Source organism: Panthera tigris, chromosome A3, assembly GCF_018350195.1.
Source record: "Panthera tigris isolate Pti1 chromosome A3, P.tigris_Pti1_mat1.1, whole genome shotgun sequence".
NCBI lineage: Eukaryota > Metazoa > Chordata > Mammalia > Carnivora > Felidae > Panthera > Panthera tigris.
Genome location: NC_056662.1, coordinates 85176614 through 85204340, shown reverse-complemented (window position 1 = coordinate 85204340; position 27727 = coordinate 85176614). Strand labels below are relative to the sequence as shown.

The 27727-nt window shown below is 36.1% G+C and overlaps 1 protein-coding gene across 2 annotated transcripts in view; it reads right to left on the bottom strand.

The window, feature by feature from the left end:
- Positions 1-1194: 1194 nt before the first annotated feature.
- The window catches only part of APLF (aprataxin and PNKP like factor), an 85095-nt gene continuing 58562 nt past the window's right edge, over positions 1195-27727 (bottom strand). The window contains exons 9-10 of one of the 2 annotated variants that reach the window (XM_042981603.1): positions 12768-12814; positions 1195-3313 (exon numbers count right to left, since the gene is read on the bottom strand). In XM_042981603.1, the coding sequence (XP_042837537.1) occupies positions 3108-3313; positions 12768-12814 (253 nt within the window). In that variant the 3' untranslated portion in view covers positions 1195-3107. Of the gene's footprint in view, positions 3314-12767; positions 12815-18819; positions 18989-27727 lie in introns of those variants that run through there. The other variant, XR_006215785.1, reaches the window with a different exon arrangement.

Here is a 27727-nt window from a genome sequence, read left to right as displayed (position 1 = left end):
TTGCAGATTGGCAGAAGCACGCACACACACGCACACATGCACACACATGCGCGCACCCACACACCCATTAGAGATTCCTACTCAAGAAAGAGAACTTTATAGGAACAACGTGGTCCCACAGAGCAGGGCTGGATGCAGGATGTCAGTATGCATTTCCTCCCACCATGGGGTATGTTGGTGACACTGAACTCTGCACACATCCACTGGAAGAAAGTCATCACCCATTTATTCTCAGCTTTATGTCATCATTCTGGAAAATTATGCTCACACAATCTATTTGCTCTCACTACATGTAATGAATGCTTACAACCACTAGGATCTTCTAGTTCTAGAAACCAATAGTATCAACAAGGCCATCCTCTACCTGGGGCAAAAACAGAATCAGTGTCCAGGGGTCACTGAAAATCTTCATGTCTCAGCTTCCCAAGGTCCCAGAAATACCCCACCCTCACCAAGAAATCAACAGAAAACATTTGCTTTTAGAATTAAGCACGTTGGTGAGAAATGTATAATGTGAGACACAGATATAGTTTAAATTCTGTGAACCCACATGATAGAGAGGGTTAGCTCCTATACACTGTTTGGGACAGCAATTATTTATTTATTTATTTATTTAAAATTTTTTAATGTTTATTTATTTTTGCAAGAGATAGAGACAGAGCACAAACAGGAGAGGGATGGTAAGAAAGGGAGACACAGAATCCAAAGCAGGCTCCAGGCTCCAAGCTGTCAGCACAGAGCCTAACATGGGGCTCGAACTCATGAACCGCGAGATCATGACCTGAGCCAAAGTCCGACGCTTAACCGACTGAGCCACCCAGGAGCCCTGGGACAGCAATTACTTTTAAAGAACCAAGTTTTTGTTAACATTGCTCTTGCTCCTGAGCCCACTGACAAGCTAATGTCATCAGTTTTCCCTCTATTTTGTAAATCACAAATTTAAATATAATCCAATTGCGAGTGTCAAATTTACACTACACTCTAGTCAACTGAGTTATAGATAGAGAGAGAGACAGAGAGAGAGATATGTTATACTCAATAGTGTCTTCAGGATGAGTAGGTAAGCCACATCAAATTATCCTTAAAAAACAGCCATGAGCTACTACACTATTGCCAAGAACACATTCTGACATTAATGCTTTCTTCTTTCTGAAAGACTAGTGTCACCTCTTACATTCTCTTTTTATAGCAGCTTTATTGAAATACATAAACCCCATACCATAAAATCCACCTTTGAAAGTGTACAATTTGGTGGGTTTTAGTATATTTATGGAATCATGCAACCATCGACACTAACTTTAGAACATTTTTAACAACCATAAAGAGACCCTGTACCCATTAGCAGTCACCCTCTGTCCCCACCTCCGCCAGCCCCTGGCAACCACTCATCTACTTTCCATGGATTTGCCTGTTTGGGGTATTTCATACAAACAAGTTCATATACTATGTGGCCTTTTTTGTCTGGCTTCTTTCAATTAGCACAACATTTTCAGGTATGTTATAGCATGTATCAATCCTTCAGTTCTTTTTCATAGCCAAAAAATATTCCACTATACAGATATGCCACATTTTGTTCATCCATTCATTAGCTGATGAGCATTTACGTGTTTCCATTTTTTGACCATTATAAATAATGCCTCTGTGGACATTGCGTACAAGTTTTTATGTGAACACGTTCTCAATTCCTTTGGGATTTATCTATGAGTGGATTAAAAAACACTTTAAGGATTGAGTCAATGCAGGGATGAGAATAAGTCAAAAGGTTTTTTTTCACAGATCTGTCAAGCTCCCGAGACTAAAGGGACATTAGAAGGGAAAAATGAGTTATTAAATAACAAAGGCAAAGTCAGAATAATAGGTAATAATAGCCTAAAGAAACATTTATCTTGTCCTGGTCAGTTTAAATTAATTTTAATATTACATAATTAACTTGGAAAGACATTCAAAAACACTAAGAACAATTATAAATCTGTCTTGCTTTTTTAAGATATAAATTTCTAGGTTCTTTTAGAATAGAAAACATTAGTATTTAACAAGGATACTTTTGGTTTAGTGATTTATGATTTCAATACTAAGCCTACTGCTGTGTTCGGATACCCACCTGCTATTAAAGATTCTAAACTGTATTTCAAAAATTCTAAGTCACCTAAAATGAAGAGTACTACAGGGCTTAAAGTCGTTTGAGAACAGAGATATACTTCATAAAACTGGAGAATAAGGGGGTTATTCTTGAAATAAAAGGCCAGAATCTTGAACACTAGCAGACAACTTGCTGCTTTCATCTGAGGAAAAAGAACTAACGTCATCTGAGAAAATTATGGTTAAAAATCATTTCTATATCTTTTAATGTAATGAAAGAACATTGAGAGTTAAAATAATCAGGCAGGACTTCAGGTTTGAAAAAAAACCCAAAACTGTCAAATCCTTTGGGTTTTTCTACTTTCAAGTTCAGACATACAGTAAATTACAGATATGGGGGACAAAATAACATTTCCTGCATGGTGAACATTTCGATAGTCTAGTTGAATCTATTTTCAGTATCCATTTGGTACTAATTTCCCCAAGTTTCAAAGCATAAAAGTAGTAAATGAAATTGTAAAGCTCATATGCAGGGTACCAGAAAAAATAACAGCCATTATATGATGGCTGTCACTTTTTAAAGCCTGGTTCTGCTTGAAGAATTACTGCAATAGCAATGAAAGAGGCATGCTTTCCCACCCATGATGTAATTTGCCTAGTTATGCTTGCCTAGTATTCTATAAAGATAGAATCTTTGGAAAAAAGAAACAAGGCCAAACTTTGTGCAACCTATGGCTTTTACTTTTTATTACCAACACACAAAGTAAATGAAAAAAATATCAATTGTTTCTCTTTAACTCTCGGCTTCCTATTTCCAGATGCTTTAAATAGGATAGAAAAAGCAAGGCAACAAAACAAATTCCATCCACTACATGAAGGTTGACCTATCAATGTTTCATTTGCAAAGAGTCAATAATAAAGTCATAACTATAAAAAGAAGGAAAACAATTATCGCTTAAGTGCCTCCTTAGTTCCTGAATTTTTTCCAGAAAGAACAATATGAGCTATATATTAGCACAGAAAAAAAGTTACTTTTTCCTTTTCATAAATTTTTTTGCTTCTTTCAAAAGCTCTTCCATATCTTCCTTCTCTTGGTCTTCCTGCCCTGGTTCCCAGTCAGAATCTTCATCTGTTGGCTCATATTCTTCTTCCTCATCATCTAGAAAATGGTCATTGAGGTCATACTCATTGGATTGCCCAACATTATCACTATCTTCATCTGATATGCTCCTCACTGGAAAAAAAAAAAAATTTTTTTTTCGGTACACAACAGATCAATCACCACTCAAACCTGAGAGTAGAGATATCTAACTATAAAATGTCTTTCTCTGACAAGAAGTATTGTTACTTAAGACATTGCTAACCACCACAAATTTCTAGAAAGAGGGCTAAAATTATTCTTTGTTAGAATTCTAACTTTTTAAAAAACATTTGTTTAATTCTAACTCTTCCTACCAAGAGGATCCTGAAACTAAAATGTCCTGTGAGGGCACCTGGGTGGCTCAGTCAGTTGAGCGTCCGACTTTGGCTCAGGTCATGATCTCACAGTTCGTGGGTTCAAGCTCCACCTTGGGCTCTGTGATGACAGCTCAGAGCCTGGAGGCTGCTTCAGATTCTATGTCTCCCTCTTTCTCTGCCCCTTCCCCACTTGCACTCTCTCTCTCTCAATAAACATTAAAAAATTAAAAAATAAATTAAAAAAATTTTAAATGTCCTGTGAGATTCCTAATAATGGTTCCTTAATAATATAATCAAGCGTGCCTGGGTGACTCAGTCGGTTACGTGTCTGACTCTTGATTTCGGCTCAGGTCATGATTTTATGGTTCGTGAGTTCGAACTTTGCACTGGGCTCCATGCTGACAGCACAAGCCTACCTGGGATTCTCTCTCCTTCTCTCTGCCTTTCCCCTAGTCTCTCTCTCTCAAAATAAATAAGTAAATAAAATAATAATATGATAATCATATTTATGCTCTCCTACCCTCCGGGGCGGTAGAATGTATTTTTGTCCCAGTTATTTACTATCCGTCCCTGTCATATGATTATATTTAACCACCCCACTGACATCAGACTTGGCCAAAGAAAAGTAGGTGGAAATGGTGTGTGTCACTTCCAAGGAGAAGCTTTAAGAGCCTTTCTGTAGTTTCTGCTGCAGCCATTTTCCCTCTGCCACAGTCTCCCTCATCCTAGATACAGGCTGATCCTTTAGTTTGGCTTCCAGGATGAGAACACACATGGGACACATGAAGGAGAAATACACCTATTTATTGTTGTGAGGCGCTGAAATTTGGGGACTGTTATCACAGTAAAGCTGGCACAATCTGTGATCAAATAAGAAAATATGAGTCTACACATTTTGTAAAGTTTAGTTTTTATAGATCTTCCAGTTCATGTTTCAGTGACTGGGATTACTGAAAATATCAGGATGACTATGGTAACACCATTAGAATTTATAGGTTTCTAAATAATACTGGAATTATAATAGAGTTTTTCCATCTCGAAATCCATTTCTTCCCTCATCCCACTTTTTTATTTTCATTGCAAGCCAACAGGCTTATTTTAAGATAAGCTCCCTAGGATGATGTGGAGCATTTAAGAAACAAGTAGGAAGATTCTCTCTGGAAATCTATGAATGGCAGAGGACAATCCCTGCGTGAACACCAAATGTAGGAGTTAAAAATATTATTGTTTGTACTTCTGTATATGCTTTACTTCACCTCTTCCTAAAATGTTCACATGCAATAGACAGTTAAAAAAACACAAAAAAAAACACAAAAAAGTAAGGTAATTTATCTGTCCTCTTAATTGCCATAGTCCGGACATTTACATTTTTCTTAATATCGCTATTCATTTCCAGAGAGGATTTGAGCCAGCTTATATTAATGAGGTCATAAAAAATACAAAGGAAAGTAGAAACTAAGAACATAAAAACCAGAATGTAAACATGTCAACCTTCATTTTTAACATAATTATTATAAATTGAGCATCAGGTTTCTCCCCAAGTTTCTTGGTAGCCAAGGCTAAAAAGGCTACATAATGATTTGCACAGTGCTCATTAGCATAAGAAGCACACCAGTCCCTTAAGGGAAATGTAGCACTGTATTTATTTGTATACATTTCTCATCTCCTGTAAGTATCCTGAGGGCATGTTTTACATCTAGCTAATCTCAACTCCCCATATAACTTTTATGACAGAAAACATTTAAAAAACATTTAGAGGGCAGTTTGCAGATGGCAAAAGGAGGGAGGGAGGAGGGAAGAACATCAATATTCTTCTTGGCCATTCTGCTTTGGAAGTATTTCATATACATAACTAGTGACATCTCAGCAAAGCATTTCCTTTCAGATTCAGAAATTACCCTGAAGATTTATAAGAGAAACATACATAAAGCTGAAACAACTTCAAGTTCTCCTCCTGCTTTATTGGCTGTTCCTCTTCTCTAACATACTCCAGTCTTATATCCTAAATTCCCAAATGTATATCCTAAGCCCTGACCAACACCTGAATTCCAGACTCCTTTATCTCACTGCCTATATACTCTCTCTACTTGCATAACTAACAGGCATCCGAAACATATTCCCAGAACACAACTCTTGAGGTGCTTCACCCAAAACCTTTCTCTTATCAGTCTTAGTATATGACTTCTCCAACCTTGACCTTCTCCAAGAAATCTTGGAGTCATCCTTGAATATCCCCCACTGAAAACCCAATATCCAATATGTCAAGAGATCCTATTGACTCTGCCATCAAAATCTATCTGCCACTTCTCACTACATCTACTCCATACTCTGGTCCCCATACCATCATCATCTTTTTTCAACCAGTTCCAATGTTCACCCAACTGGTTTCTGGCTTCCACTCTTGTCTATTCTCCACAGAGGAGCCAGAAAACCTTCCAATAGCTTTCTATCTCACTCTGAATTAAAACCGAAGTCCTTACTTATAGGTCCTGGCCTCTATTGCTTCTTGGCCTTTTGACTAAGATCAAGTGTATAGGTCCTGGCCTTAAGACCCTACACAACTGGCCCACAGCTAGCTTTTCTGATCTCATCTGCCACTCTTCACTTACTCGCTTTGTTTGAGTTCTACCCTTTCTCTACTGCTCCTTGAATAGTACAAGCAGGATCATCTCCAGGGCTTTTGGAGTCACTCTTCCCCTTGACTAGCATGCTCTTCCCCGAGATAATCACCTCTCTTACTCTCTCCTCCAAGTCTCTGCTCTAATATCAAATTTTCAGAGTCTGTTTACCATCCTACCCAAAATGGCACCTGCTTCCCACCACACATACCCTTGTCATTCTGTCTGTCCTCTTACATAACTTTTCTTCTTAGCAGTTACCACTACGTGACATCATATAGTTATTTACATATACATTGCCCACCTTTGTAAAATTCTACAAGAGCAAGACTTTGCCTCTATTGTATCCTCAGCTCTTGTAACAGTGCCTAACATATAGAAGACACTTAATATGTATATTTGTTGAATATATGAATGAACAAATCAACTGCTGAACACCTTTAGTTTTACAGAAATCCTTCATATTATAACCTACACTTTTATCACTAACCTGTCTATACAATGAATTACAATAAAGACTTTTATTTAAATCCTGCTAATTGAAGGGACTTTAAGCTTCAATGAACCCTGGAAATCTTTAGCAACTTATTGGGCAGGCTCATTTCTTGAGCAATAGGCCATATTATTTGTTTCCTCAAAAAATTGTTTACATCTATCAAATTGTCATTTACATAAACATTACACTCATATTCTTTTAATAGGAGGTTCAGAATCTAAAAAAAAAAAAAAAAAAAATCTATAACAGAACTCCAAGTAGCTGGTAGTCAAATTTCATCCATTTTACTTCACATGAACAGGTATTTTGTGCTTTAAGTAAAAGCACCTGAAGAGTCAAACTCAGCTCTAGAATCTAGCTCTATGTCCTTTGTTAGTAGTGTCATGTCCATACTTCTTAACAGGGTTTTAAATGCTGACATGTGATTATCTTTCTGGAATCAATTATAATGGACCCTCCTTAGCCAATTAATGCATGACTTTAAATATTCCATAGTGTAGGGGCACCTGGGTGGTTCAGTTGGTTAAGTGTCTGACTCTTGATTTCAGCTCAGGTCATGATCTCATGGTTTGTGAGACAGCCCTGCATCAGGCTCCATACTGACAGCTCAGAGCCCGCTTAGGGTTCTCTATCTCTCCCCTCTCTGCCTCACCACCCCCTCCACTTGCACACATGCTCTCTCTCCCTTTCTCTCAAAATAAATAGACATCTAAAAAACAAATAAAAATAAATATTCTACAGTGTAAATGCCATCTAGATGGGCACCTACTTTTTTTTTTTTTTAATTGCTGAAGGTGTTTTTAGAAAACGTACAGTTTCTGCCTTTTGATGTAACCATGCAGATAGTGAAACTTTACTTATTTGGAAAATGCTCTGAATCAGCACACCTATTGATGTGAATTATTATATGATTTCCTGAATCATGGAAACAATCTCAACAAGCCCGGTTCTTAACTAAACATGGCTACCACCTAACCTAGGAATAAAATGCCTATCTTTACCACACAATTAGTAAGTTTTTATACAAAAGGGATATGAAGAACACTGAAATCAAGGCAGGAAAAAAATCCCATGCATGTACTCTCTAACTGGGCAAGCTGAAACACAGTATAGTATCTGGATATCTGGATTTAAAGTGATGCAAGTAGTCACATTCACATAAACCTTGCTAGTAGCACTGTTTGCTATACAGAAATTTCAAAGAAAGCTTCTCATACAAGGAAGCTTGATACTAGAGAACCAGGCAACATTCGATGAGGAATCCCATCACAGAAGATCCCAAGCCAAGACTCCAGTATTGTCCAGAGAATGCTGTGGTTGGTGAAAAGCTTATTAACATGCTAAACTAAACTAAACTAACAGGAGATACAGCAGTAGCTGTTTAACTGTTTACTCTACAACAAAACATAATTTTTTGTAGTGTTATTTTTTGTAGTTAAATTTCCATAGAATTAAATAGCATAATGCCATTTTTGAAAAAATAAGTGCCTATATGTAGCATTTTCTTGTATTACAACTACCTGATTTGAAATATAATTCTTGAGTGTGTCTGAGAAATCAGAAGTGAGCTTGTTTAGGGGCTCCTGGGTGGCTCAGTCAGTTAAGCGTCCGACTTCAGCTCAGGTTATGATCTCATCTCATGGCTTGCGGGTTCGAGCTCCGCGTCGGGCTCTGTGCTGACAGCTCAGAGCCTGGAGCCTGCTTCGGATTCTGTGTCTCTGGCTCTCTCTGTCCCTCCCTACTCACGCTCTGTCTCTCTCTCTCTCCAAAACAAATAAATATTTAAAAAAAAAAAAAAAAAAAAAAAAAAAGAAGTGAGGTTGTTTCTTCCAAATCAAGGCGAACTCAGAAGTCATTTTTTCCCCTACCTTCACTTAGAAGCTTCTTGCTGCTAGTTTTCTGTTTTTATGTGATAGGCCATCCCCTTCATTCAACAAAAAGTCTCTTTAAAAAGCAGCATGGTAAGAGAAAGAGGCTAGACAGATGGGAGGGTAGAAGTCCAAAGATCTGGGTCATCAACAAGCCCATAAAAAATGAACAAGTCATTTAACTTAATGGCTTAATGGAATTTATGTTTTTATCTGTGAGTCAATGGATGTTGATTAAATTACTTCAAAAATCCTTTCTGAATTCTGATTTTAAAACTGAAGTTCTAATTTTAAGGCCAAAGTAGAAATCTTCATTTTCTCTATAGATCAGTGAGTAATATGAAATGTAGGAATGAACTGACAGCTTGACTGCACGAAGCAGTACAAGAGAAATAGGCTGCCACTTATTTTTAAAAATTGATGGGTAACATCAGACTTCCATGATGGAAAATAACCACCGTTAGGGAAGAAACAAACTCTTAACACGTTTAAAACAACATGGTATTAACTGGTTGGAATTAGGCTACAGCAATTTCTGACTTTTCTATTTATGCAGAGGAATGTGTGATATGAAAATGACAATTCCTAAATTTGTATCTAATCTTTCTTTTACAGTTTAAAATTTCATTGTCAACTCTTACCCCAAGAACATAAGTCTGAAGAGCTAGTGAAGAGTACAGTGTCAAATACATGTTGGAAGAAATGCTGGTTTTACAGAAAGAAAAGATTGTTCCAAACTGCTGATTTTTGCACACAGATTTCGGGTGTTAGGATCTAAGATGCCTCATAGCAGATTTACAGCTTAACATCAATAATTCTTCAGATTTTATTTTCCTTTACCATTCTGATCTACTTTATTATATATGAATTTCTTTTTTTAAATACCATTGCACTAGCCTTTTTCATATCCCCAAATCTCTCAGCTTTCCCCACACTAAGCAGCAGTTTATATAATCTCATTTAAGTTCCATTAATTTTCACAATAGCTTTTAGAGCTTTTGGGTTCTACTTCTGGGGAAAAAAGCATATATAAGCAAATGTGTGCATACAGTGGCAGAACTAGAGAAATATTAAAATAGCTATCAGTAGAAAATTCTAAATTTCCAGGCATGAATGGTACTGACAGCACGGAATAATGCATATCACATAACGATAAAAGCCAGAATGATTTCAATAATCAGATGACAAAATGCTAATGATAATTTCTTTTAAATATCTCAACAGGTAAGTTAACTAAGAAAGTATAAAATAAAATTTTCCTGGCACTGATTACTCTTGCATTCAGTATCTTGTGCCAAAACCCCAGCACTTTAAAAAAGTGTGGGAAGTTAGTGAAATTTTAAGCCAATTAGATATGTAAGAAGTTTAACACATGGTAGCATCAAACCTACAGAAAACAAAATGCACTACATAAATTGTTACGTGTGTGGAAGAACTCTGCAGACAGAAATGTTCTAGGAGTGCTACAAATCAGAAGTTAAATAGTAAGAGTTCAACGCAGTTATTTTAATAGTGGTACTATATTAAATTTTATTGTCTTATTGTGTAGTTATGATACCCCCACCTCAAATTCAACATGCTTAAACTTTAAAAAAAAGAGACGGGGTGCCTGGGTGGCTCAGTGGATTAAGTGTCCAACTCTTGATTTCAGCTCAGGTCATGACCTCACGATTGTTTGATGTTCTCTTTCTCTCTCACTCTGCCCTTCTTTTTTTCTCTCTCAAAAAAAAAAAAAAAAACACAAACAAAAAACAAAACAAAACAAAACTACCTGGTTCTTCCTCCTGATCTCTATGATATGTAAATGTCATCCCCAGTCACCTGATAAACTGTATCATAATTCTGAGTCATCATTATTTCCTTTATGTCATCCCAGCCCCCACACCATAACCAATTAGTTGGCAGATCTGATTTTTCCTTCAAACTCTCACTTGTATCCAATTCTATTTTTCCATTCTCATGGTGGCCACTCTAGTTCTGGCCCTTTATTCAATTGCCTAATTAACACCCAGAAGACTTCTCCCACTCTAATTCAGACTCTTCATTCTCAGAAGCTTGATTTGGATAAAATACTGCCTCACCATTATTTGCCAATGCACCCACACCTTTGGTCTAACTTTCAAGAGCTTCTATAATCTGGCTTTGATATATCTTTTCATTATCATACACAGTAACTACAGAGACTCTCCACATTAGTTAAACTGATCCACTTACTAACTCCACACACAACTTACCATTTCTACCTAGATGTCCTTGATTGATCTATTATTAACTTTGACTGGGATGTCCTATACCTACCAACCACAAAGTTAAGAGATAAAGATGATTTAAATACAACCAAGACCAATTTCAAGAACAACTTAGCATAAATTCCCACATCATGGTCTGCCCTGATAAGTCCCACTAGAAAGTGCTCCTGCCCTTTCCTTGGAGATTTTAGACCATCTCATCACAAGCATATAGAGCCAGAACTGGTTCTCATGGATCTCTGTAACTCTGCTCACTTGGAAGACATAATAAATGAATAAGTAAGTGTACAACAAATTAGTATACAAACACGATTAAGAACTTGGGCGATGTTAAACTTTAAGGATTTGGGAGATGAGAAAAACAAGGATGTTAGAATTCAGTGTTAAATATCTCTAAGTTAAGAAATACAATGAGACCCCCCAACATTCAATTTAATATTTGAAATACTCCAGACAACCTAATTTGTAAGTTTTAGAACAGGAGGAATGTTCTGACTACATTGCCATGTAACAACCCTTGAAAGTAGATTAAAAATAAAACTATCTATACTTTTTAAAAAAACTGTCTTTCCAATGAAAAGTTTTTCTTATAGCTGTTGCAAAAATATGCCTTCCTCCAGAAGATTCTCTAATAATAATTAAAAGAGACTTTTCAAAGAAAATTCAGATATTTTTAACTATGCCATCTGATGCATATTGATAACTTTTAGGAAAATGGTTCCCATTTCTATAAAAATACAGATGTGTCAAATGCCTTTTCATGGGACAGTGTTAAACTTTGTCAGTGAAATATAGCTCTAATTGCTATACATTACATGACTCCTGGAAGGAAAGTTCATTTAACCACCATACATGCTATATCACTAGATATAGCCCCAGTAAAAAAAAAAGTGTAACATATAACCTCTGTACCCTATTAGTTCAGATAAAATGAGTTATTTGTGTCTGGAGTACTAAAGCATGAAAGTGTGTTTCAATGAGAAATTTCAAGTGGAATTCTCTTATGGCGAAATTCATTATTTTCATCACTTGGTTACAAGGTGGTTATGTTTACGCACACACAAGTGCATGGGGTCATAGCCTGTATAGTATGCATTTTATTCTCTCACTCTGTGAGCAGAAATACTGTATGCTGAATTGGCCTCTGCACTATATAAATGATATGAAGAAGCCAGAATCTGTTAAAGGTAAAAAATATTAGGGTTTGGAAGCAGGGGAAAGAGAAGGTAAAATAGAACTGCTGTACCTAGGACTGAAGGACACTTGATCATTGTTTCTCTGGTATCTGTCCTCCCTCCCTCTCCTTCTTCCAAAACTTTAGTTTCTGTTGGGGATCCCTGCAGTGACCCTACCTTGGTTCCAGGGATGGTACAAACTAATCAGTGGTCATAGTGATTGGTCCAAGAGTAAGAATGTGATCTAAACCAGTAAAAAAAGCGAATTTCCTGCTTCTTCGTAGGAACAGTGAGAGCTAAAGTTATTCATCCTCTCTCTCTCCTCACATATAAACATGGGTGCTGAATAAGGATGCACATAGTTCCTTTGTTGGGACAGGAGCCAGTCTTAGGATAATAATGACGCCTCTCAAGACAGAATGATGAAAGGATATTGGGTCATTGGTGACAATATTGACATTACTAATGAGTCAAAGCAGTAAATCTTATCTAAATCCATCTCTACTTCTGGATTTTTCACTTAAAGAAGTCAGTAAGTTCTCATTACCATTTGGGCTAGCTTGAGATCATGTTTTCAGGTACTGGCAAACAAAAGAATCAAAACAGATACAAGGATACATATACATTGTTATGCAGTGATTGTAGAAAACCTCTGCTACATAAAAAATTTATCACTATTTTTCATCTAAGAAAAATCATTAAAATCAGCAAATTCATGGAGGCAGAGATAAAAAAAAATTCACATAAGTGGAAACTACATCTAGGTTCAACAAGAGAATCATTTGACAGTTTCATTTTGAGTTTACTCAAGTAAAATTACTTACCTGGATGTGTACTATGTCTATATTCTATCTTGTGCTGGGGATTCTTCCTAAAACAAAACAAACAAAAAAAAAAAGGCAAATATAAGATTTTTCCAATCACTAAATATTAGTAAAGACTATTTAAATTAAACTAGAACACTCACTAACCTACAAATAAAAATTAGGTCCCAATAAGTGTTTTATTGAAAAGCATTTGCTTTTTTGTTATTGTTGTTAACTATAGTCACTATGTTGTATGAAGCATCTGCTTTTTAATTACAACATTTAATAAGTGCCTACTACATGCTGGGCATATTTCTGGGGAAATATCTTCTGGGCAGATATCCTGTTGAACCAAAATTTTTACCTCAAGACTTACTAGAGAAAAACAGTATAAGACAAATAAAATACAACATATCATATTCCCAAAATACAATACTGTATTTCTAAAATGTCAATGCCATATATCATATATAAAAATATAATGTAAAGTAGTGTATAAAACATAGAACACAAAGTATCAAATATGTGTGTCTATGTGTGTATGCATGTAATGTCTAAGAGGATACCTTTAAGGCTCTTCTTGAATCCAAAGACCAAAGCACTTAAGTCATATCTCTAAAGATTTTCAGTTGTTATGAGGATACAGAAAAGTTAATTTGCATTGAGAAATTCATATGACATATTCCAAAGTCAAACGGAAACTACTGTTTGGATATCTATTTTTTATTATACGTACTCATGATCTCTTCTATTATTTTATTAGCTAAACGCGAATAAAATAGCATTTAGCTAATAAACTGCCCAGGCAGCACAAAATTCAAAGCAGTAACTGGTCCATCATTACCAGCTTGATGAGTACCTCTCTATGGTGGGCTAATGTGGGAGAGCTGGGGGACACTGACAATAGGTATGTGCTGAGGTGCACCGCTCACACGAAGCTGTTGTGAGAATTCATGAAAAATATGGAGCAAGTCCTTAGTCTAAGGACGCAATAAGTTGTAAGTAATTAATGTTAGCCATTGACACATCCATCACTGGTTCCAGAAATAGTCATGGGGCACTAATTGCATGTCAGTCTCTGTGTCAAGTGTCAGTGACATTGCTTATTGCTAATATCTCTTCTTTTTAGGATAGCATTTAATACAGTATAAGATTGCAACCACACAGTTAATTAGGGCCATAACTCAACAGTTTTGAAAAGTGGAAAAAAGATTCTACAAAAGACTGTGTATTTGGGATAATTAACCTAAATGTGACCTTTTAATGGAAAAGAAACTTCAAAGTTGAGAGAAATAAACTGGACAACTTAAATGCGGCGAAGAGAAGTGCAAATGAACAAAGCTGCTGTGATGATTTGTGGGAAGACCTTTCCTTACTGACGTGTTTAATTCAGCCTGAATTAAAATTCAATTAATGCTGGACAAGTCAGGGGAGGAAGAACAGACACATGAGGGACATTAATACCAAAATTATTCTTCATCAATAATCTAGAAAAAGACCGTTGGTCATCTGAGATTATTTTGGGTAACCTTTTAAAAACTCTGTGTGTGTGTGTGTGTGTGTGTGTGTGTGTGTGTGTGTGTGTGTGTGTGTTAAAATTAAACACACTGGTAGCTTTTTGTTTTGAAAAAAAATATCAAACATACTAAAAAGTAGCAAGATTAGTACCCTGAAATTCCATATACCTTCATCGAGATTCTTCCAATGTTAACCCTCTACACAGATGCTCCATTGTTGTTGTTGTTGTTGTTGTTGTTACTACTTATGGTCTTTTGAGATTTAAAACTTTTTCTTTTTTTAAAAAATTTTTTAAAAGTTTATTTATTTATTTTGAGAGAGACAGTGCAAGTAGGGGAGGGGCAGAGAGACAGAGGAGACAGTGAATCCCAAGCAGGCTCCATGCCATCAGTGCAGAGATTGACACAGGGCTTGAACCCACAAAACTGCAAGATCATAACCCAAGCCGAAACCAAGAATCAGACACAACCAACTGAGCCACCCAAGAACTCCTCTCCTTCTTTTTAAAATGTATTTTTTTTTTCAGGTCTTAAGCAGTCCTGTCTTTTCCCACTTTGCCTTTAATAATTAAGAAAAGAAATATTAAAAAGTTAAATACAGTCTTAATTGTTTGCCACCAGAGCCTCTTCCAAAACGGTATGGAGGTTCATCAAAAAATTAAAAGTAGAAATACCATATGATCCAATAATTCCACTAGTGGGTATTTACCCAAAGAAAGAAAAACACTAATTCCAAAGGATATATGCACCATATGTTTACTGCAGCATTCTTTACAATAGCCAAGATATGGAAGCAACCTAAGAGTCCATCGATAGACAGATGGATAAGGAAGATGTAGTGTGTGTGTGTATATATACATATATATATGTGTGTGTGTATATATGTATGTGTGTATATATACGTATATACGTACACACACACACACACACACACACACACACACACACACCAGAATATTACACAGCCATAAAAATGGATGAAATTGTGCCATTTGCAATAAATAACATGTATGGCCCTAGAGGCTATTATGCTAAGTGAAATAAGACAGAGAAAGACAAATACTATATGATTTCACTCTCACGTGGAATAAAAAAAAAAACCAAATGAACAAACAAACAAAATCAGAATCAGACCTATAAACACCAGGAACAAACTGACAGTTACCAGAGGGGAGGGAACTGGGGGATGGACAAAAATGGGTGAAGGAGAGCTTCCAGTTATAGAATGAACAAGTCATGTGAATAAATGGCACAAAATAAGGAATATAGTCAATGATACTGTAAGAGTGATGGTGACAGATGGCGACTACACTGTGGTCAGCATATATAAACTTGTTGAATCACTAGGTTGTATACCTGAAACTAATGTAACATTGTGTGTCAATTACACTCAAATAAAAAAAGTACAGAAATGAAACCAAGGACTTAACAGAGACTCAAGTACAGTTTACGCACCAAATACCAGTGAAAAGACTGCTGATAACAGTTGTCAATGCCAGATAGACTGAAAGTGAAAACAACATTTTTAAAAGGCAGATGCGGGTGGGGAGCAGGTAGTGATTCAACCTCAAGTTTGCAGAAGGTGGTTCCCCTTCTCTATTATCTTTTTTATTTAAGTTTATTTTATTTATTTTGAGAGAGAGAGAGTGAGCGCATAAGCAGGGGAGGGGCAGAGAGAGGGAGAGAGAGAGAACCCCAAGCAGGCTCTGCGCCATCAGCATGGAGCCCAATGCAGGGCTCGATCCCATAAACCATGAGATCACGACCTGAGCCAAAATCAAGAGTTGGACACTCAATCCCCTGAACCACTCAGGCGCCCCCTGTCTTCTCTATTATCCTGAAACACATCCATAATTGCACTCATATACCCCATCTACATAATCTAACCTTACATACTACCTAGGCAAACCATTTCAGAATGAAAGATTTCTAAAAAAAAAAAAAAAAAAAAAGCTTAATACTTATATATTCCAAAAAGAGCAGAAAAATGTATTATGAAACTTTGTACTCAGAAAACAAAAAAAAGATTTTCAGCTCCATGGACAGATTTTCATCTGCCTTAGAGAGAGAAATGTTTCTTTGAGGCTCTGATAATAGTTTCCACCCTCTCACACAACTTGCTATTTTAAGACAAGTGTAAGACTGCAATGGAGGCCAGAAGCAACTAGTTGATTTGGTACTCTTCCACATTTAGAGGCCAAACTCTATCTTGAAAACAAAGAAACTATCCTCTGTGATAAGTTCAAAAGTTTCCTGTTTAGGAACTTTAGGATATATTTCCAAATATATTTTCTTCGTTGATGATAAATATAACTCTCAGAATAGACATACTTCAGGAGGAAAATGAGCCGAGAAAGAAAAGATAGTATATCACATGCAAAAGTACATACTCAAAATAAAAACAAATTTTAGACATGTTTTGTTTATGTAGCAATTTAAATGTTAAAAAAAATAAGTATTCTGAATGTTAAACTCTTAAATTCTCTTCTTCTTCAAGGTGCCCCATAATCCCAGTCCCAACCTTTATCTGCAGCTCAACCCTTCCTTCATTTCTACTCTGGGGAAGTAGTTTTTGATTCTTTGCCATTGATAGATACTTGCTCCCAGCCTTTTTGCCAAGAATATTCTAAGTATACATTACCTAAGTTAAAATCACCTCCCTCAGAAAGGCAATGCCAATAATCACTGGGACACAGCCCTAGAATATGTCGTCTATATCTACTGTTTGGTACTCACTACATAATTTCTTATGTTGTCATCTAAATTTTCAACACAAATGTGTGTGTGCATGTGTATGTTTTATCTCTATCATCCATCAAATCAGTCACTGGAAGCCACAGAGTTTTTCTTATACCTTTTAATACCTTTTATAGCACCTTCTACAAGGTGGCATTCAACGGTAATCTTAACAAATTTATCTACTAGAATATAATCAACTCTTTTCTTTGAAAAAAGTTTTTTAATTAAGCTTTTACATGAGTTCCCAAAATGATGGAATATTTTATATTTTTCTATTTTATAAGAAAAAAAGAAACTTGTTTTTGCTAGCTTTACTATTATTTCTTAAGAAAATAATTGTTGAGGGGTGCCAGGGTGGCTCAGTCAGTTGAGTGTCCGACTGTTGATTTTGGCTGTGATTATGATCTCACGGTTCATGGCTTGGAGCCCCGTTCGGGCTCTTCACTCACTTAAGGTGCAGAGCCTACTTGGGATTCTCTCTCTCTTCCTGTCTCTCTCTGCCCCTCCCCCACTGATGCGCATGCACGCACATGCTCTCTCTCTCAAAATAAATAAACTTAAAAATTATTTTAAGACAATAATTGTTGAAAAGAATGTGAAAGAATCATTTGCAATACAAATCGAAGTTTAAAATTCTAATTGGTTGGAATACAAAAAGCAGTTTCTAGCAATTTCTAAACTGATAAGTTTTTTCAGTTCATGTTCATACTTAATTTTTTTTAAAATAAATCCTAACCGATGGATCCTGATGTTTTCAGACCTCAGTTTTGAAAGGCAGTTTTTCTACTGGAAAGATCCCAGAGAATGCCTATTCTATTAGGTTGGAAACAGTGTCAATGTGCTGAAACTGCTTTACATTCACACAAAGTTAACAATCCAAGTACTCACTGAACCTTTTTGTACAAACCTAAGCCTACAATGTGTTAGAATTTCCTGCCATTAACAATTCATATTACTTCCCCAGGAAACAATGAAAATCTAACAATCATATTAAGCAGACTCCACTGTAATCAGTTTCCTGAGATACCGACTGCTCAGCATAAGACACTTAGCTCTGGTCAATCAACTGTGCAAGGAACACAGGAACACAGAGTCACAAATGCTTAAGAAATGGACGCCATGTGTCTTGGACCTGTTCTGACCTGGCTTGTTAAACGCTGGATCACTGGCATTGCTATGAAAGGGGTTCAGGTTTCAGGATCAAAAGAGCTGATTTTGAATTTGAACTATACCTTTTACTGGTTATGTGATTCAGGACAAGTCCTATAAACCAAGCCATCATTTACTCATCTGTAAAGCAGGGATAATACTGCTTACCTCACACGGGTTTGTTCCAAGGGTTAAATATGTATATATATGTATAAACACTTGTAGGCTATTAAGCATATTCCAGGTGTCAGCTATTTTTATAGAAATAGAAATTAACGGGGCACCTGGGTGATTATTCGACCTTTCTGGCTCAGGTCATGATCTCACAGTTTGTGAGTTCAAGCCCCACACTGAGCCCACTGCTGTGAGTGCAAAGACTGCTTTGGATCCTCTGTCTCCCTCCCTCTGCCCCTCCCCCACTCATTCTCTCTCTCTCTCTCTCTCTCTCTCTCTCTCAAAAATAAACATTTTTTAAAAATTAAAAACAAGAAATAGAAATTACTTTTGCTTTTAGATAGCCAACAATGTTTGGAAACTCTATGTGTTAGTAAAAGTAATTGACAATTAATACTAAATACCTGATTTGGCTTTCAATAATACATATTATTATGATTGAATATTTTCCCCATACTTCTCACACTTATATAATATTTTCTAACACTTACCTATGCATATCTCATTTTCAAAAATCAGTCATTTCATAACAAAGCAGAATGTCTTTTTCATACAACCCTGGGTTGAGGCTAAGTGGCAATTCTGTGCAGCTCCATGGGGACATATTGAGCATCTGAAATAACTTTCAAGAATAATGCCAAGTTCCACTAGGACTTTTTCCTAATAATGAATGGAAATACTTAGAGTTCATTCATAAAAGATTTACATGCATCTTATTCACAAATGGCATTTTCTGTAACTTAGCAGGCCTCAAAATCCTGAGGCTCTGAGTTGATTTTTTTTATTATTATTAATTATTAATGGTAATCTTTAATTTCTACACCTAAAACTATAGACCCATAACCACACTGGGTTTAAGGAGCTGTTATATTTTAAAATACACATTTTCGAAAAAAAATTTTGCTTTTTATGATATTGGTATTTGATACATATCGGAAGGAAGAACACTCTAGGAAGAGGAAATAGAAAATGCCTGTAAATTTGCTAAGGCCCTGAGGTAGGAAACAAGCTAGGATATCTGGAAAAACACACAGATTTGTGTAGCTCAAAGAGAATGGGTGAGAAAGAAAACAGCAGGAAATGAAGTCAGAGAAGGGCTTGTAAGCTATGATAAAGAGTTTTGTGGGAAAGTATTGGGAGATTTTGAGTACGAAAACATGACAGGACTTAATTTTAGAGAATTACTCTGGTTGCTTGGAAAATGAACTATTGGAGGTCAGGAGGAGAAACAGGGGTATCTGTTAAGAAGCTATTGCAGTAGTTCAGGTAAGAGATGATGGTGGTTATGACTCAAATAGTAGAGGTAGGGGAAGTAAGAAATGGTCACGGTCTTAATATGTTTTCAAGGCTGAAACGGCAAAAACCACTGATGGACTGAATGAGTCATGTGAAGGAAAGAGAAGCATCAAGGCTGCTTTTAGGTTTGAGGCCTAAATACTGTGTGAATGGTGAAGTCATTTACACAGGTGAACACTTGGGGAAGAGTTGTTTACTAATGATAAAAATCAACCGTTCTGTTTCAGATGTAGTAAGTTTGAATTACCAAAGTGTGAGTCTGGTGTCATTAAATTGAATTAATCTTCTCAGGAGTAAGAACAGAATACAGAAGGGTTGCAATCAGAGAACCGAGCCCTGTGGCCCTGTGATAATTACAGGTAGGGAAAAGAAGAGACAGCAAAGAAGGTTAAGGAAGAGCAGCCAGGAATATAACTGGTCTGGCTTTATGAATATGAATAAATTGCTCTGTCTTCTGGATAACCCCACTACTGAGTGCAGGACCCCAGAATACAAATGATCCAACCTCTGTGTTTTCCATGTTTTCATGAGAAGTTGAAGCCCAGGAAAATCAAATGACATGCAAAGTTATGCCACAGAGTTAGCATAACCATCTACAACCTAAGTCTGCCGACTTAAAAACCCATTATCTCTCCACCGTATGCAATACCTAAAGATTAACTAGGCAACAGTAACAAAAACAGAATAATACTGTTTATTTTTGTTTACTTCCAAAGATTTGGTAACTTAATACCAAAAATTTTAAATGAACCTGAAGTACTATTTTACATCAGCTTCTACAATAGTGACTAGTACATCGGATGCTCAATATTTGCTCAATAAGTGATCATACTATTATTTTTGTTTTCATTACAAAATAATTTATCTTGCATTTTTGAAAGCCACCATCTATTTTAAAACCTAAAGCAAAAACATGAATCCTATGTTACCAAATATCAAGTCTCAAAATTTAGGGAAAAAAAAAAGAGTTACCAAATACAGTCTTCATTAAACAAAAAAAGAGAGTAACCAGCATGAGATAATAGAAAGTAGCCAATTTGTTAATTGAATATCATTACAATTTACTATCTGTGCCAAAAGAACTCTGAAATTCTTATATATGTGCAATTAACACTAAACATAACAAAGGTAATCAAACTTCTTATTATGAAAATAGATGCATATTCAAATAAAGGACCAAGAAAAACAAAGTCACAGAAGACATTCCAGTACATTTTTTCAAGGCTACATAAATATAATTGATGTGGTTACTGCTACTTCTAAATGAAGTTTAAAAAAAAGTATAGCCATGTCTTATGTAACACTGCACAGCTAAGCAGTGTATTTAGTCTAAGATACTTTCTTCTAAGATTATATTCTTACACATGATTAATGAACTGCAAGCATCACAAACAATAACAGGTTACTCCCTCTGTGTGCAGATCCTATAAAAGTGGATAAGACACTATCAACTTTGATTATTAACTAAAAATGATTGACGGGTCTCACATGATTGATTCTGGAAATCTCAACTACCAGACAACTGAGTTTTTCCTTATTAAAACCTATTCATTTTGCTTCAAATAAAATAATAACGGATTTACACTAAACACACATTCCTAATTTTTATGAAGCAACTCCCCAAAATCAGTATCTCCTAGTTTAAAGCATACGTTTGCATACATGATCAATTAAGGTAATATTGCAATAACTTGGGACACTTTTCAAAAACAGGAGATAGAATGAAATTTTAGAGCATACCTATAAATTTGGATTAGCAAATAACAAAAGATAATGAATTTACTATCAAATATACTTTTTTTTTTTAACATTTATTTGGTTTTGAGTGACAGAGACAGACTGTGAGTGGGGGAGGGGCAGAGAGAGAGAGAGAGAGAGAGACACAGAATCCAAAGCAGGCACCAGGCTCCAACCTGTCAGCACAGGCCCCGACGTGGGGCTTGAACTCATGAACTGTGAGATCATGACATGAGCCGAAGTCGGATGCTCAACCGACTGAACCACCCAGGCACCCCTCAAATATACTTTTTTAACAATGATTTATGCTTGTTGCAAAACACTGTGTTCTTTCAATTATAGAGATCATGTTGTAGATTCATTACAATGAGAACACTTATAGTTGATAACTAATACACTTCCTTACATCATCCCTCTTAGAAGGTATTATAATTTTAAAAATTAGAAGTAGGTCATTGGCTTCCAAAAAACAAGGCACCGACTTTTTCATTTGCATAATACATACCTGCCTTAAGTTTTGTAAATCTAAGTTAATGTATGTGAGTTTGACTTTACAGTTTTGTACTAAACTGACTGAAGATGGACTCTATTCATTTGTGTGTCTGTGTGTGTGTGTGTGTACACACACACTAAGGTTAGTGCTTAATTTAACAAACGAGAACAGGAATAATGCACTGCATTAAATCCTATTACACACCAGAGGAAATGAATGTGTCAGAGGCAGACGCAGCAATCACTAGGTTATATTAGATATTAAGTATCTAATGTTCTAATTCAGACAAGTACCTTAACCTAATCAAAAACACTAAACTGAGCAAGTCTTCTGACAGACTGTAGTAAACAGCTCAAAAGGAATAAATCGGATTAAATGGGCAAGATACTTAAAACAACATCAACTAGTTCTTTTTGTGAGGTTTAAAAAAGTAGAATGTCAAACAAAATTTTAGTAATGCCTGTTGTCTAGAAAAGAGTAAAATTTAATAATTAAGTATCTTTTTAAATTATCTATTTATTAAAGTGTATTTATTTTGAGAGAGAGAGAGCAAGAGAGAGCACACGAGTGGGGAAGGGGCAGAGAGAGAGGGAGAGAGAGAGAATCCCAAGCAGGCTCTGTACTATCTAAAGCCTGATGCAGGGCCTCAACTCGCGAACCATGAGCTCATGACCTGAGCCCAAATCAAAAGGCGAACACTTAACTGAGCCACCCAGGGGCCCCTATATCTTTTTTTAAACATCAACCTCTTATATAGGCTTTAGGAATCTTTATTTTTACTGTAGTATGCATTTAATATGTGATTCATACTGGTTTTTCTGTTTTACTCATGGGATAGAAATGGTTGAAAATGACATATACCCATATATGTACATTTTGGTGTTTTCATATTTGCTCTATCATGATAAAAACTTTGGCTGCAGACAACAATACTTAGAAATACAATACAATACCACATAACTTTAGGTAGCTGACATAATATTATAAGACTAATATTATTTAGCCTTATACACTAAGATTATTTAGTGTATTATATGCAGTTGAATATCAGAAAGAGAAACTGACTTGCACACATTCAAGGAATTAGAAGGAAAAACTAGAAAGCAAAAAGAAAAAAAAAATCAACCTAGTATTTCACTTGAGAGACTGATTGTTTTTACTTGAGGATAATTCTTATCCTGTTTTGTGAAGGCAAATTTTCAAAGATTGAAAAGCAAACAAAGATGTTTCAGCTTGTAAATTTCATCTCCCAAATGTAGGCTTATCACAGCTCTACTTTCAGAAAACATACATATATAATTTTCTAAATGTAATAATTTCTGGCTGATTTTTGTGGGTTATTTTATGATCTGTGAGACTTCAATATTTTTCTTCTGTGGCTCTAGGAAAAAATCTAGCACGCATTTACATAAAAACTTGCTTTCAAGCAAACTAAATTAGAACATTTTATCATTCTGATACAGTAGGCTTCTATTCCAGCATTGTAAAAGTAAGGAGCCCTGAGACGGTGCCGCTCCTGCCTGAGGTATCACGTCAGCAAAACAACATTTAGATAATGCTCATGTCTCTATAAATGCTCTGCTTGACCACAAACACAATATATCCAGTCTGCCAATCCCCAAATGCCATACCAACTCTGTCTGGGCTCTATACTTATTTCCTTGTTTCTTCTCACCTCAAATAAGGTTGACTAAGTGGCCCCAGCCAATCAGATATTTTCAATTTTTCTCTTCCTTGTTCTTTATTCTTTATCCTCTAAAAGCTTCCCACCTTCCAACCCATTTTGCAGTTCTCTGAATGGAGACCATCTGCTTCATGAAGTGTTAAATAAAATTTGTTTGTATTACCTACTTGTCTTCTTTAATCATTTTTAATAGCACTAAATGGTATACAGCTTAACAATGATACACTCCTGAAAATCAAGACTGTTAAAGAGTAAATTGCAAAACTAAAGTGATGTTATATTATGATAAATGACATATTTACTACATCGTGTTTTTTGCCTAATAGTAATAATGTGACCAGAAAAAGTATATAAATATATATCATGCTTCAGTAACTAGGCGTGATCCAAAAAATTTTTGTTGATCCAACAAACTTACAATTTCTTCAAAGTACCTTATCTGGAGTTTTTTTTTTCCAAGTCCAAAATAATACTTTGCCATTTGAATAAAACATAACCACTACTGGGGCTCCTGGGTGGCTCAACTGGTTAAGCGTTCGACTCTTGGTCTCAGCTCAGGTCTTGATCTCAGGGTTGTGAGTTCAAGTCATGTGCTGGGTGTGGAGTCTACTTAAAACTTTAGAAAGCTATGCATTACAATGGTGGAGTCAGGCCATGCCAAGAGAAATGCTGGAGCAGAGGAGAGAAGAAAGAAACTTGGTTTTGATCTCACTGGCTTTGGAGTCTTAGGTAACTCACTTAACCTTTCTTAGTTCCCATTCCCTTATTTGTAAAATAGTAGTCAGAGTAAGCAATCAGATCTAACATTCTCCAAGAGTCTCTCTGTACTGTAATTAAAATTAACAAGGGAAAAAAAAAATCTTCAGATTTTATCTCTAAGTTAAATCAAGACACCAAGCAGCTCAACAGATGAAAAAAATACACTCTGTGAATATATAAATATATTTAGACATAGATCTGGAAGTTTCTATTAGCATATGTGGATCACTGGCATTGGAGTATTTTCTCTTGACTACTCTCTCCTCTGACCTCTCTTAAAGAGACCGATGACATGAAGGTAGCAATTTTTGACACTATTTTTGACAGTATTTGACATTTGATTATTCTTAAGAAGGTTTTGTATTTTATGTTCATTCTTCTCAAGAATAGGCACATTTGGATTTTGAGAAGGATATAGAACATCATCACAGGCCAATACTCTTAAGAAGTAGGAAAAAACTGACAAACTATAAAAATTATTTTTATGAGGGAACTGTGGGAACAATGAGAATTTTGGACTATTTAAATTCCACAGAGAAAAAACCCTTCCAAGGTTATCTGACAATCACTGGCTGTTTTATTCCCTAGAGGTCTTTACCAATTCTTAGTGTGGGCTGAATAATAAGATTTGAGTCACCTGGAGGCACTCTAGTTGAGAAAAGATAAACGAGTAGAGCTTTTCATGGCCTCACAGGGTTGTCATGACACCTTGAAAACTAAAAGAACCCCAAACACAAGGCTGATTCTTTCTTTAAAAAAAAAAAAAAAAGAATCATTTATTCTTTAAATAATAAATAAACTTTTTTTTTTTTTTTTTTTTTTTGAGAGACACAGAGAGACAGAGCACAAGCTGGGGAGGGGCAGAGAGAGAAGGAGACACAGAATCTGAAGCAGGCTCTGGGCTGTCAGCACAGAGCCTGACGCAGGGCTCGAACTCACAGAGTGTGAGATCATGATCTGAGCCAAAGTCGGACGCTTAACCGAAGGAGCCACCCAGGCGCCCCAAGGCTGATTCTTCCTAAGAAACATTTTCTAAGTTCCTGGGAAGTATGAGAGGTTTAAGGTCTGTGTCTGAAACTTCAAAAAGGCAGAATGAAATCTCTAATTCATGTTGTGCTTCACAGATAAAGTCCCACTAGGGAGAAGGGATTGGCAACAAACACATAACTAGTCTCCCCTCAAGAAACATGTCAGAATTTAGGATGCATGGGGTGGTGGTAGCCTAATTGGCTAAGCTCAAAATCTCCAAAGGGAAGTTTCAGAGCTGAGAAGACAGAAACCTGCTTTTCCATCAAAAGTCTAGAAAAGTTATGCCAAAGGAACAGGGACAAACCAAAGGCAGACTGAGTTTTATTAAAATATCAACCTAGGTATTACTTATCTAAATCTCTAACTGGACAGAGATGACTAGCTCCTACCCAAACAGAGGGGGGCCCTCACTGATGAAAGATAACATGCACAAAATGCAATATCTGCAATTATGAACTTTTTGGATAGGTTTATTAGCAGACTAGACACAAAAGAAGAGAGAATTACTAAACTCTAAGACAATCAATAGCAAATATCCAATCTGAAGCACAGAAGTGTAAAAAAAAAAAAAGAATGGAAATAATAAAACAATGTATAAGAGACATATGGGGCATGCTTAATTAGAGTAGAAGAATGAGACAGGACAGAGAATGGGGCAGAGTAATATCTGAGAAACTAGGTAACAGCTAAGCAATCTCCTCAAACTAACGAAGACATCAACCTTCAAAAAAGTTCAGTGAACCCCAAATAGGATAAATGTAAAAAAAAATCATATCTAGAAACACATTATTAAACTGTTGAAAGTAAAAGCAATGAAGGGAACCTGGGTGGCTCAGTCAGTAGAACATGTGACTCTTGATCAACTTTTAACAGAATCTATGGATGCAAGAGTCAATGGAACAACATCTTCAAAGTGCTGAAAGAAAACAGAACCGTCAAGTCAAATTCTACACCCAGTGAAGAGTCATCAATCAAACAATCAATCAATCAGGACATTTTCAGACCCATCAAAGCTGAAAGAATCTTCTTCCATAAGATTTTCACTAAAGAAATATGAAAAGAAGTTCCTACAACTAAGAAAATTGTCCCAGATAAAAGGATAAAACTTCAGAAATAAATGAAGACTACCCAAAATGATAAATACGTCAATAAATGGAAGTGAATGCTAATGCTTAAAACTTAAGAAAATAATAGCAATGCCTTACAAGTTGACACATGTAGAGGTGGAAATATATGACAGCAATATTTTTTCAAAAAGGGCAAAAGAGAAAGTAAATGAATTTAAATTGACTCGTAGGATTACTGTTCTCTTTGGGAAGTGGTAAAAGAACCAACTGTATAGTAGACTGTAATAAGTCAATGATGCCTATTAAAATCAAATGTAAGTAATGAAGAAAGAAAAAAAGAATATATAACTAAAAAGTTAATGGAGGAAAAAAATGGAATGAAAAACACTTGTTCAATCCAAAAGAGGTCAGGAAAAGAATAAAGGAACAAGGAACATGTGGGACAAGTAGAAAACAAATAGTGAAATGATAAAATTAAACTTAAAAATATCTATAATTAGGGGCACCTGGATGGCTCAGTCAGTTAAGCGTCTAAGTCTTGATTTGGGCTCAGGTCATGATCTCACTGTTGTGTGACTGAGCCATGTGTTGGGCTCTGCCCTGGGTGAGGAGCCTGCTTGAGTCTCTGTCTCCCTCCCCCTCTGCCCCTCCCCTGTTTGCATGTTCTCTCCCTCTCAAAACACACACACACACACACACACACACACACACACACACACACACACACAGCAACTGTATTCAATGTAATTGGACAAGCAATCCACTGAAAAAGCAGACTGTCAGACTGGATTAAAAATAAAACCAGTGAACCAATTATATGTCATTTGCAAGAGACAGGCTTTAAATATAAGGACAGAGGGGGGCACCTGGGTGGCTCAGTTGGTTAGGTGTCCGACTTTGGCTCAGGTCATGATCTCACAGTTCGTGAGTTCAAGCCCCGTGTTGGGCTCTGTGCTGACAGCTCAGAGCCTGGAGCCTGTTTCTGATTCTGTGTCTCCCTCTCTCTCTGCCCCTTCTCTGCACGTGCTCTGTCTCTCTCTGTCTCTCAAAAATAAATAAACATTAAAAATTTTGTAAAAAATAAAATAAAAAGTAAATAAACATAAGGACACATGTTGAAAGTAGAAGGATGACAAATGACATCACACAAACACTAAGCAATGAAAGCTGGAGTGGCTATATTATATTACACAAAATAGAAGTTCTACTTCTGGTAATGACAGAGGAGATCATATCAGACTAAACCTCCCGCAGGTAACAATTATACTCTGTTAAAAATATAAAAACAATAATCTTGGGGTGCCTGGGTGGTTTGGTTAATTAAGTGTCCGACT